Here is a 12,765-nt window from a genome sequence, read left to right as displayed (position 1 = left end):
CCAGCTGAGTTGTTAACTTAATTGGTTTGTGCTCTGGTGGTTTATCCCAGCTAGTTCTCCCTAACCATTATGTTAGCAGTGGTCTTAGAGCTTCTCGAAATTTGCAAAAGCAATTTGTTCTTTTGTCAAATGGAGTCCTTGTGTCTCATAGTTGTAGTTTTTGATTCTCTCTTTCTCTTGTACATTAATAATAAAGTGAATATGCCCTTAGGCAACGCCAACTCATCTCCAATTTGCATTTGAACTGTATTGAAATTGTCATGTGCTTCCACCCTGAAAGTTTCGAAACGTGTGTGTGTGCCTGTGTGTGTCAAAACTCCATATATGCTTGACAGCAAAAGATGAATTTTCGTATAAGTGAATTTTCTTTTTTTTTTTTTTTTTAGATTTTTTTTTTCAACGTTTATTTATTTTTGGGACAGAGAGAGACAGAGCATGAACGGGGGAGGGGCAGAGAGAGAGGGAGACACAGAATCGGAAACAGACTCCAGGCTCTGAGCAGTCAGCACAGAGCCCGACGCGGGGCTCGAACTCACGGACCGCGAGATCGTGACCTGAGCTGAAGTCGGACGCTTAACCGACTGCGCCACCCAGGCGCCCCTCGTATAAGTGAATTTTCAATACACACAGTGACAATATTGTAATTTTTATTTTCTTTTCACAAAGGAGCTATTTATCCCCTGAAGAACCTAACTGGCAGTTTAAAAAATAATCACCAGTCTTGTTTTAATACCAGTTTGGCCTGGAGTCATCCTAACATGTGCAACAAGCCGCCAACAATGAAATAAACAAGTAAACACTAAGTGAAAGTTAAAAGTGCCACCAGACCGATTCCATCCCTGTACTGATCGCCCTGCACGATGAAGGCCACAGTATGTACCAATGTGTAATCTTTTGAAGATTAGGGATTTGGAGGAATGAGCACAAACTAAAACTCAAGTGCCCATTCCACTAACTTCATATCTAAAAACAAAATCCAACACATACCTTATCCTTTGCAAACACCATTTCATCATTACCAATTCCAGTTATATTACTCCCGGGAACATCATCAGCGGAGATAAAGCAGACAAACCCTGGCACCTTCTGAGCTTCTGAAGTATCTATGGACCTGCAAGAATGAGCACAGTGAGGGGCCCAGGCGGGAAACTGAAGCAGAAGACCCACCACCAACTGGATACCACGGTCCTCATGTTGATTTTTCCTCCACTCAAATTCCTTCCTTCTCCATCCACTAGTCTATGCTATCCTTTCCAGATTCTCTATTCTATCCTATCCTACATTCCATAGGCTATCCTACCCTATCCTATTCTGCAAATGCTCATGAAATACGTACCCTGTGAAGGCCACCATGCTGAGTGCTGCAGAGAACAGAAAATGAACAGGACAGGCCCACCCCCATGGACCTTCTACTACGGAACCACATCACAGTGAGTAGCATTTACTCTTGAGAGCTCCAGCTCACACCCACATCACAGCTAATACCCACACAGAATCAGCACTTTTGGGCCCTTGCTGCACCACTGATCGAATGTGCCTGAACATCGTCACAAAGCCAAATTTGTCTCCCCACCTTCATGAAGCTATCCCAGAAGAGCAGGGCAGCCCAGCCATCATCAGGCCCGAGAGGGAGAACACCTGGAGACTGTTTCACTAATAACAGTCTCAGCTATGTTCTGCTCACTCTGGCCCGGGCCCCCAAGGGGAGATAGAGCAGAGGCACCTCACAGAAAGATATGGAAACCACACTGAAGAGCCAAGCAACTTCCAACAGGCAAACCCACCAGAGCCCAGAACGTCATCATCATTATCCTCCTTCTACATTTGGGGCAACTCAAGCTCAGGGAAATTGAGCAGCTTTTCCAAAGTCACCCAGCCAGAGAGCAACGTAGGTGGGATTAGGACTGAGGTTAGGTTATGAAGAGCCAAAGCCAGGTCCTCGCTTCTTTCCAAGTGCACGCAGCCGGGAAAGCCCAGGTCATTGCCATTACTACAGAACCCCCCACCCTCCTCCATCCATTCACACATTGCTCAGATGGAACAAAGAGAGTAGACAATGTGGATCGTGGCCAGTGTGGTCAGTGTGGGCTCAAGACAAGGATAAAGCAAATGAATTTACCCTAGAGATGGCAACCACATCATCTGAAACAGTTTTTTTCAGAGAACTCGAAGACTTTGGGAAGATGGTGCATAAGAGGACGGACGCTGAGATCACCACACGTCCTGCTGATCACTTAGATTCCACCTACACCTGCCTCAATAACGCAGAACCTCCAGAAGACTAGCAGAACGGAGTCTCCGGAGCCAAGTGCAGACGAGAGGCCCACGGAAGAGGGTAGGAAGGGCGGAGAGGCGGTGCACACACCACGGACTGGCGGGAGGGAGCTGGGTCAGAGGGGCGGCCCGCCAGCCAAGCAGAGCCCCTGAGTCTGCCTTGCAAAAGTAGAGGGGCTGGACGGAGTGTGTTCAGACAGCAAGCAGGACTTGACATCTGTAAGATTATAAGCTAACAGCTCTGCTCAGAGAACGGGAGGGCTGGAGGACAACGGGAGGGAGAGTGGTTGAGCCACGGACGACAGAGCTCAGCTTGGCGGGGAACAAAGGCGCTCGCCAGCACCATCTCCCTCGCCCATCCCCCAGCCAAAATCCCAAAGGGAACCAGTTCCTGCCAGGGAACTAGCTTTCACCGCACAAACACCCAACTGTGTGCTTATGCAGATCCATCCCTCCGGTGGGTCTGACTCCCTCTCAGTACCGCAGGGCCCCTCCCGAAGCGGAACTCCAAGGAAAAGCGAGCCTGAGCCTGCCCCTCCCGCCCCTGTGCACCTTGCCGATCCACCCCAGCTAATACGCCAGATCCCCAGCACCACAAGCCTGGCAGTGTGCAAGTAGCCCAGATGGGCCACGCCACCCCAAGTGAATCCCGCCTGTAGGAGAGGGGAGGAGAAGGCACACACCAGTCTGACTGTGGCCCCAGCGGTGGGCTGGAGGTAGACATCAGATCTGCGGCCCCGCCCACCAACACAAGTTATTCAAGACAGCACAGGGGAAGTGCCCCGCAGTCCCGCACCACTCCAGGGACTATCCAAAATGACGAAACAGAAGAATTCCCCTCAGAAAAACGTCCAGGAAATAACAACAGCTAACGAACTGATCAAAAACGATTTAAACAATATAACAGAAAGTGAATTTAGAATAATAGTCATAAAATTAATCGCTGGGCTTGAAAACAGTATAAAGGACAGCAGATAATCTCTTGCTACAGAGATCGAGGGACTGAAGAACAGCCAGGAGGAGCTAAAAAATGCTATCAATGAGCTGCAAAATAAAATGGAGACAACTACGGCTCGGATTGAAGAGGCAGAGGAGAGAATAGGGGAACTAGAAGATAAAATTATGGAAAAAGAAGAAGCTGAGAAAAAGAGAGATAAAAAAATCCAGGAGTATGAGGGGGAAATTAGAGAACTAAGTGATGCACTAAAGAGAAATAATTTACACATAATTGGTATTCCAGAGGAGGAAGAGAGAGGGAAAGGTGCTGAAGGTGTACTTGAAGAAATAATAGCTGAGTACTTTCCAGATCTGGGGAAGGAAAAAAGCATTGAAATCCAAGAGGCACAGAGAACTCCCTTCAGACGTAACTTGAATCGATCTTCTGCACAACATATCATAGTGAAACTGGCAAAATACAAGGATAAAGAGAAAATTCTGAAAGCAGCCAAGGATAAACATGCTCTAACATATAAAGGGAGACCTATAAGACTCGTGACCGATCTCTCTACTGAAACTTGGCAGGCCAGAAAGGAATGGCAGGAGATCTTCCATGTGATGAACAGAAAAAATATGCAGCCGAAAATCCTTTGTCCAGCAAGTCTGTCATTTAGAGTAGAAGGAGAGATAAAGGTCTTCCCAAACAAACAAAAACTGAAGGAATTTGTCACCACTAAACCAGCCCTACAAGAGACCCTAAGGGGGATCCTGTGAGACAAAGTACCAGAGACATCGCTACAAGCATGAAACCTATGGACATCACAATGACTCTAAACCCATATCTTTCTATAATAACACTGAATGTAAATGGACTAAATGTGCCAACCAAAAGACATAGGGTATCAGAATGGATAAAAAAACAAGACCCATCTATTTGCTGTCTACAAGAGACTCATTCTAGACCTGAGGACACCTTCCGACTGAGAGTGAGGGGATGGAGAACTATTTATCATGCTACTGGAAGTCAAAAGAAAACTGGAGTAGCCATACTTATATCAGACAAACTAGACTTTAAATTAAAGGCCGTAACAAGAGATGAAGAAGGGTATTATATAAAAATCACAGGGTCTATCCGTCAGGAAGAGCTAACAATTATAAATGTTTATGCACCAAATACAGGGGCCCCCAAATACATAAAACAATTACTCACAAACATAAGCAACCTTATTCATAAGAATGTGGTAATTGCAAGGGACTTTAACACCCCACTTACAGAAATGGATAGATCATCTAGACACATGGTCAATAAAGAAACAAGGGCCCTGAATGATACATTAGATCAGATGGACTTGACAGATATATTTAGAACTCTGCATCCCAAAGCAACAGAATATACTTTTCTCTCGAGTGCACATGGAACATTCTCCATATAGATCACATACTGGGTCGCAAAACAGCCCTTCATAAGTATACAAGAATTGAGATCATACCATGCATACTTTCAGACCACAGTGCTATGAAGCTTGAAATCAACCACAGGAAAAAGTCTGGAAAACCTCCAAAAGCATGGAGGTTAAAGAACACCCTACTCAAGAATGAATGGGTCAACCAGGCAATTCGAGAAGAAATTAAAAAATATATGGAAATAAATGAAAATGAAAATACAACAATCCAAACGCTTTGGGATGCAGCGAAGGCAGTCCTGAGAAGAAAATACATTGCAATCCAGGCCTATCTCAAGAAACAAGAAAAATCCCAAATATAAAATCTAACAGCACACCTAATCGAAATAGAAGCAGAACAGCAAAGACAGCCTAAACCCAGCAGAAGAAGAGAAATAATAAAGATCAGAGCAGAAATAAACAATATAGAATCTAAAAACACTGTAGAGCAGATCAATGAAACCAAGGGTTGGTTTTTTGAAAAAATAAACAAAATTGATAAACCTCTAGCCATGCTTCTCAAAAAGAAAAGGGAGATGACCCATAGATAAAATCATGAATGAAAATGCAATTATTACAACCAATCCCTCAAATATACAAGCAATTATCAGGGAATACTATGAAAAATTATATGCCAACAAATTGGATAACCTGGAAGAAATGGACAAATTCCTAAACACCCACACGCTTCCAAAACTCAATCAGGAGGAAATAGAAAGCTTGAACAGACCCATAACCATAACCAGCGAAGAAATTGAATCAGTCATCAAAAATCTCCCAACAAATAAGAGTCGAGGGCCAGATGGCTTCCCAGGGGAGTTCTACCAGACGTTTAAAGCAGAGATAATACCTATCCTTCTCAAGCTATTCCAAAAAATAGAAAGGGAAGGAAAACTTCCAGACTCACTCTATGAAGCCAGTATTACTTTGATTCCTAAACCAGACAGAGACCCAGTAAAAAAAGAGAACTACAGGCCAATATCCCTGATGAATATGGATGCAAAAATTCTCAATAAGATACTAGCAAATCGAATTCAACAGCATATAAAAAGAATTATTCACCATGACCAAGTGCGATTCATTCCTGGGATGCAGGGCTGGTTCAACATTCGCAAATCAATCAACGTGATACATCACATTAATAAAAGAAAAGATAAGAACCATATGATCCTGTCAATCAATGCAGAAAAGGCCTTTGACAAAATTCAGCAACGTTTCTTAATAAAAACCCTCCAGAAAGTTGGGATAGAAGGAACATACTTAAAGATCATAAAAGCCATTTATGAAAAGCCCACAGCTAACATCATCCTCAATGGGGAAAAACTGAGAGCTTTTTCCCTGAGATCAGGAACACGACAGGGATGTCCACTCTCACTGCTGTTGTTTAACATAGTGTTGGAAGTTCTAGCATCAGGAATTAGACAAAAAAAGGAAATCACAGGCATCAAAATTGGCAAAGATCAAGTTAAGCTTTCACTTTTTGCAGATGACATATTATACATGGAAAATGTGATAGACTCCACCAGAAGTCTGCTAGAACTGATATATGAATTTAGCAAAGTTGCAGGATACATATTCAACGTACAGAAACCAGTTGCATTCTTATACACTAATAATGAAGCAACAGAAAGACAAAAAAACTGATCACATTCACAATTGCACCAACAAGCATAATACCTAGGAATAAATCTAACCAAAGATGTAAAAGATCTGTATGCTGAAAACTATAGAAAGCTTATGAAAGAAATTGAAGAAGATATAAAGAAATGGAAAAATATTCCGTGCTCACTGATTGGAAGAATAAATATTGTCAAAATGTCAATACTACCCAAAGCTATCTACACATTCAATGCAATCCCAATCAAAATTGCACCAGCACTCTTCTCAAAACTAGAACAAGCAATCCTAAAATTCATATGGAACCACAAAATGCCCCAAATAGCCAAAGTAATTTTGAAGAAGACCAAAGCAGCAGGCATCACAATCCCAGACTTTAGCCTCTACTACAAAGCTGTAATCATCAAGACAGCATGGTATTCGCACAAAAACAGACACATAGGCCAATGGAATAGAATAGAAACCCTAGAACTAGACGCACAAACGTATGGCCAACTAATCTTTGACAAAGCAGGAAAGAATATCCAATGGAAAAAAGACAGTCTCTTTAACAAATAGTGCTGGGAGAACTGGACAGCAACATGCAGAAGGTTGAAACTAGACCACTTTCTCACACCATTCACAAAAATAAACTCAAAATGGATAAAGGACCTGAATGTGAGACATGAAACCATCAAAACCCTAGAGGAGAACACAGAAAAAGACCTCTCTGACCTCAGCCACAGCAATTTCTTACTTGACACATCCCGAAAGGCAAGGGAATTAAAAGCAAAAATGAACTACTGGGACCTTACTAAGATAAAAAGCTTCTGCACAGCAAAGGAAACAACCAACAAACTAAAAGGCAACCAATGGAATGGGAGAAGATCTTTGCAAAGGACATATCGGACAAAGGTCTAGTATCCAAAATCTATAAAGAGCTCACCGAACTCCACACCCAAAAAACAAATAACCCAGTGAAGAAATGGGCAGAAGGCATGAATAGACACTTGTCTAAAGAAGACATCTGGATGGCCAACAGGCCCATCAAAAGATGCTCAACGTCACTCCTCATCAGGGAAATACAAATCAAAACCACACTCAGATATCACCTCATGCCAGTCAGAGTGGCCAAAATGAACAAATCAGCAGACTATAGATGCTGGAGAGGATGTGGAGAAACGGGAACTCTCTTGCACTGTTGGTGGGAATGCAAATTGTTGTAGCCACTCTGGAAAACAGTGTGGAGGTTCCTCAAAAAATTAAAAATACACCTACCCTATGACCCAGCAATAGCACTGCTAGGAATTTACCCAAGGGATACAGGAGTACTGATGCATAGGGGCACTTGTACCCCAATGTTTATAGCAGCACTCTCAACAATAGCCAAATTATGGAAAGAGCCTAAATGCCCATCAACTGATGAATGGATAAAGAAATTGTGGTTTATTTATTTATTTTTTTAAATTTTTAACGTTTTATTTATTTTTGAGACAGACAGAGACAGAACATGAATGGGGGAGGGGCAGAGAGAGAGGGAGACACAGAATGGGAAGCAGGCTCCAGGCTCTGAGCCATCAGCCCAGAGCCCGACGCGGGGCTTGAACTCACGGACCGCGAGATCATGACCTGAGCTGAAGTCGGACGCTTAACCGACTGAGCCACCCAGGCGCCCCAAGAAATTGTGGTTTATATACACAATGGAGTACTACGTGGCAATGAGAAAGAATGAAATATGGCCCTTTGTAGCAACATGGATGGAACTGGAGAGTGTTGTGCTAAGTGAAATAAGCCATACAGAGAAAGACAGATACCATATGGTTTCACTCTTATGTGCATCCTGAGAAACCTAACAGAAACCCATGGGGGAGGGGAAGGAAAAAAAAAAAAGAAGTTAGAGTGGAAGAGAGCCAAAGCATAAGAGACTCTTAAAAACTGAGAACAAACTGAGGGTTGATGGAGGGTGGGAGGGAGGGAGGGTGGATGACGGGTATTGAGGAGGGCACCTTTTGGGATGAGCACTGGGTGTTGTATGAAAAAAAATTGACAATAAACTTCATATATTGAAAAAAAAAGAACTGGAAGACTTTACTTACCTGTTAAGTTTTCTCGGTGTCCAGGTTACCATTCCTACAGCCTGTCTCCAGGCAGCTAGGAGCGGCAGAGGGAAAAACCAGTGATGGGGAGAAGGGATCCCTAATCCAAGCAGTGGCAGCACCCAAGGGAGGGTTTCTCCTAGCTGCTCTGTTCAACAGGATATGTGTCTGATGCCCACCAGGAGATCAATGCAGTCTCTGGCCTGAACATCAAGAGGCAGCACAGCTCAGCTGCTAATGCTGCCTGGCTTCAAACTCCCGCTTGGCTGCTTACCAACTCTGTGCCCTCGGGCACGTAACTTACCACCCTTGTGCCTCAGCTTCCTTATCTGGAACATGGGGATCATAACAGGACCTGCCTGTAGGGTTGTTTTGAGGAGTAGAGGTGCCAATGTATGTAAAACGCTTTAAAGGCCGCAGCAAATATTAAGTGCCACGTGAGTGTTGGGTATTAGTATTATTATAGAGGTGGCGATGCTTGTCATTTGGGCTTTCCAAATTCAACAGACAGGCACGGGTGGCTCTTCTCTGCTAGGTCCTTTGCAGACTCTGTCACTGATCATCATGAAAACACCCGGCTATGAATAGAGAAACTGCGAGCTTAGGCATCCCAGGCCAAGGTCACAGCTGGTAAACACTGGAACAGAGACTCAATCCCGGGTCGGTCTGACTCTAAGGCCACGCTCTTCCCCTTAGTGCTGACTCCAGTTCTCCTGAAATACTGCATTGAAGTTTAGCCCAATATCAAAGTGCAGAGCTGACCTGCTCCTGTTAAAAGCTCCTCGCTGCTTTTTGGCTCAAGTGCAATGTCCTGGTTCAGCATTCCGAGGCTCTCCTGTTCTGGCCCCTGCCTATGCCTCCAACAGCATCCCCTCACCCTGCCAGGCACCACTGAGTCCCTAACCTCTCCCGCTCCTCTCCAGGCTGGTTTTCAGGTGAGTTCCCAGTCCCTCTCTAGACTGGAAGGCCCTGGAGGAGCCTCCCAGCACCCTCCTCCCTCAGGATATTTACTCCACTCACTTGATCTTGGCGTGGGCCCGGGTGCTGGTGACCAACCGGAGGGACAGCTCATTCTCGTAGCGAGGGATGTCGTCACAGTACACGGCCTCCCCAGACGCTTGCATGGCCGCGGCCAGGTGGGGCAGGGGCCGACCCACCATGTCCTCCTCGCACTGACCCTTGGGCACCTCCTGGAACAACATGGTCATCAGTCAAGCTGAGCTGCATAAGACACTGTTTCCCTACAGGCCTGGGGAAACTGCAGGGAGCTTCAGGCCAAAGCAAACCTGAGTGAAGATGGAGGAGGCAGGAGGGACACAGGGCAAAGGAACAGAAAGGCAGAGCAGAGGTGGTCATAGTGTCCCCATATGGGGGGAGAAAGAAATAACTAAACAAGAACCTCAATGTGCACTCATGGGGGGTGGAGTAAAAAGCTGGTGCTCCGTGCATCCAATCAAACGGTATGCAACTATTAAGACATACTTTTGAAGACTTTAAATTAGAAGGCAAGAATGTTCACATTACATGTAAACACAGGACATAAAACATTGTGTGTGCGTATGACGATTTGAATTCTGTAGGGAAAATATGTATGTTATAAACATAGCATGTCAATGTCCATATATGCGTAGGAAAAAATGGAAAGAAGTCAACAAAAATATCATGATTTTCTCTTGGAGGTGGGATCTTGGGTCATTTTTGTTTTCTTCTTTATATCTTTCTGTACTTGCCAAAGTGTTCCAAAATGGATTTGTAACAAAATTCTGTTGCATGTGGTTTTTCAAAGACATAATAATAATGGCTAACATGTCACTGAGTATTTAATATATCCCAGGAGCTAATCTAAGCTATTTACTTTTACTAACACATTTAATCCTCAGAACCATCCTAGGAAACAGGTGCCATCATTAGGGACACTTGCAGGTGGGCACACTTAACTTGCCCAAAAGCCACACAGAGGAAGTGACTTGTCGAAGGTTACACAGTTACAAACTGGCAGAGTTTGAATTCAAGTCGTGGCAGTGGAGCCCAGAGTTCACACTCTGGACCACTAGCCTCTACTGCATGGTTCCACAAATCGTGGCCTGTGGGCCAAATCTGGCCCACTGCCTGCTTCTATAAATAAAGTTTTATTGGTACATACCACACACATTCATTTATGTATTACCTCTGGTTGCTTTTATGCTATAATGACAAAGTTGAGGAGTATCAACTGAAACTATAGGGTCCACAAAATCCAAAGTGTCTACAGAAAAAGTTGACCCTTTCCCTAGTGCTTCTCAAAAACTTGCCATTGAGGGGCGCCTGGGTGGCGCAGTCGGTTAAGCGTCCGACTTCAGCCAGGTCACGATCTCGCGGTCCGTGAGTTCGAGCCCCGCGTCGGGCTCTGGGCTGATGGCTCGGAGCCTGGAGCCTGTTTCCAATTCTGTGTCTCCCTCTCTCTCTGTCCCTCCCCCGTTCATGCTCTGTCTCTCTCTGTCCCAAAAATAAATAAACGTTGAAAAAAAAAATTTTTTTTAAAAAAAAACTTGCCATTGACAGAAAGTTGTTGTTTTGTTGTTATGGCCAGGAGAACTCCTGGCTTTGCACATCAGCCCCACAGAGGCACCAGAAAAGACAAAATCGGGACTTTTTTTTTTATTCTTTAAGGAGCAGGTGAAGATGAGAGTAATCCCAAGAGAGACAAAATTTAGGTAAGGAACGAGGAAAAGAGCTTCGTTGACATTAATATGATTCCCATTTTCTTCACCGGATATTTATGCAAAGCAGTAAGAGCTTTGAGCACCCACACACGACTAAAGCCAGTCATTCACCAAAGGTCAGCATCATCTGATGTGCCCTTGCAGGGCACTGCCCTGTGAGATCAGCCATACATCAGGTATACTCACTTGGAAGAGCTGGACGTTGGCTGGAGGGTCTTTCTGAAAGAGTAAGGTGGCACTGGCATGGGTGGGGTCCAGCTTGCCACACTTCTGTGGAGGTAAGTTAACAGTAGTGATCATGACCAGTTCTATCATTGATCCCACCCTTGGTTGTCCCCAAGTGGCAACACTAACAACTGTTCCCCTCACCTCCTCATTGTACACTCCTCGTGCCGGCTGGATCTATCTCAACGTCAGAACGTGGGCTCTGAGAGCCCAGCATTTTATAACAGCCTCGGGCCCCTTCCCACCCCTGCAGCCTGCATGGTGAATGGTTTGTGCTTCCTCCAACAAACCAAATGGTTTCCCTCCCTCCTGCATTTATTCACGCTGCTCTCTCTCTCTCCTTGCCTTGCTGGAAACCTTCTTCCTCCTAGTTTCTATGGGAAATATTTAATGATACGGAAAATGCGCACAATATAATCTCAACAGAATCAGGGGAAATGGAAAACTCTATATGCAGCATGACCCTAAATCTGTTTAGAAAATGATGTGTCCAGATCAAAAGATAGGAAGACGATAGGTATATAGAGAGAGGGATGGAAGGAGTGATAGAAAGAGGAAGAGAAAAGAGAGAATGACAGATGGACAAATGAATGTAGGAAAAAGATCAGAGGAAAAAGCAAGACAAGTAGCAGTGGTTTCCTCTAGAATCTGAGAGAAAAGCATATTTAATTAAAAAGAAAAGTAATAAAAAAGTATTTAATTTCTTATTTAAAAAGTTGAAATGTTTTTTAATTTTCTATTTTAATTTTTAATATATTTCTGTGTTTTTAAGTTTGCCACAGGAAATGTATTACTCTTATAATCAGAAAAAAACTCAAGGTGCCTTGGTGGCTCAGTCAATTAAGCATCTGACCCTTGCTTTCAGCTCAGGTCATGATCTCACAGTTCTGAGGTCAAGCCCCACGTTGGGCTCTGTGCTGTCAGTGCAGAGCCTACTTGGGATTCTCTCTCTGCCCCTGCCCGCTCACGTGCACACGTGGACTCTCTCTCTCTGTCTCTCAAAATAAATAAATAAATGCTTTTTAAAAAGAAAAAGAAGAAAGCTATTAGGGATGCTTTTTAAAGAGGGATTTCTGTCTGCGGTCCCCACATCTGTGGAAGCTTCTCTCCTTTGCACTCCCCATGCCATCTGCTCAGTTGTCACTCTAGGCTGGCCTTTAGTGATCACGTTCTCTCCCACACGAGGCTGCCCCCGGTGCCAAGTGCAATGTTATGCATAGACGGTGCAAAGTAAATGCTTACTGAACCAATATGGGGAGCTGGGCTTCCGCTCAGCCACACCCGTTCCAGAGCGCACACCTTCTCAGTGACCACCGTCTCCTGACTGTAGCAGCACCTGTTACATTCTCATTCCACCCTCTACCTTCTCATCTCACTCCACATTCCATTCTAACTACAAAACCACAGTTGAAACAGCTAGCCTGTCAAAAGGATCATCTGGTCTACCACCCAGATCAGCAGATTTCCCAACTGAGACTTAAAGAGAGTTGTGAC

At 44.3% G+C, this 12,765-nt stretch overlaps 1 protein-coding gene across 1 annotated transcript in view; it reads right to left on the bottom strand.

Moving 5' to 3' along the window:
• The window catches only part of LOC124503661 (xanthine dehydrogenase/oxidase-like), a 59,820-nt gene that overhangs the window by 21,001 nt on the left and 26,054 nt on the right, over nt 1-12,765 (bottom strand). Inside the window, exons 16-18 of the mRNA XM_047068872.1 lie at nt 11,233-11,316; nt 9,365-9,534; nt 988-1,111 (exon numbers count right to left, since the gene is read on the bottom strand). Coding sequence (XP_046924828.1) covers nt 988-1,111; nt 9,365-9,534; nt 11,233-11,316 — 378 coding nt within the window. The remainder of the gene's footprint in view (nt 1-987; nt 1,112-9,364; nt 9,535-11,232; nt 11,317-12,765) is intronic.

Source organism: Lynx rufus, unplaced genomic scaffold (genome assembly GCF_022079265.1).
Source record: "Lynx rufus isolate CCGP_SWC_20201006 ecotype Redwood Valley unplaced genomic scaffold, mLynRuf1.p SCAF_8, whole genome shotgun sequence".
NCBI classification, from domain to species: Eukaryota; Metazoa; Chordata; class Mammalia; order Carnivora; family Felidae; genus Lynx; species Lynx rufus.
The sequence above is the reverse complement of the archived record's forward strand: the minus strand, read 5'-3'. Positions and strand labels throughout refer to the sequence as shown.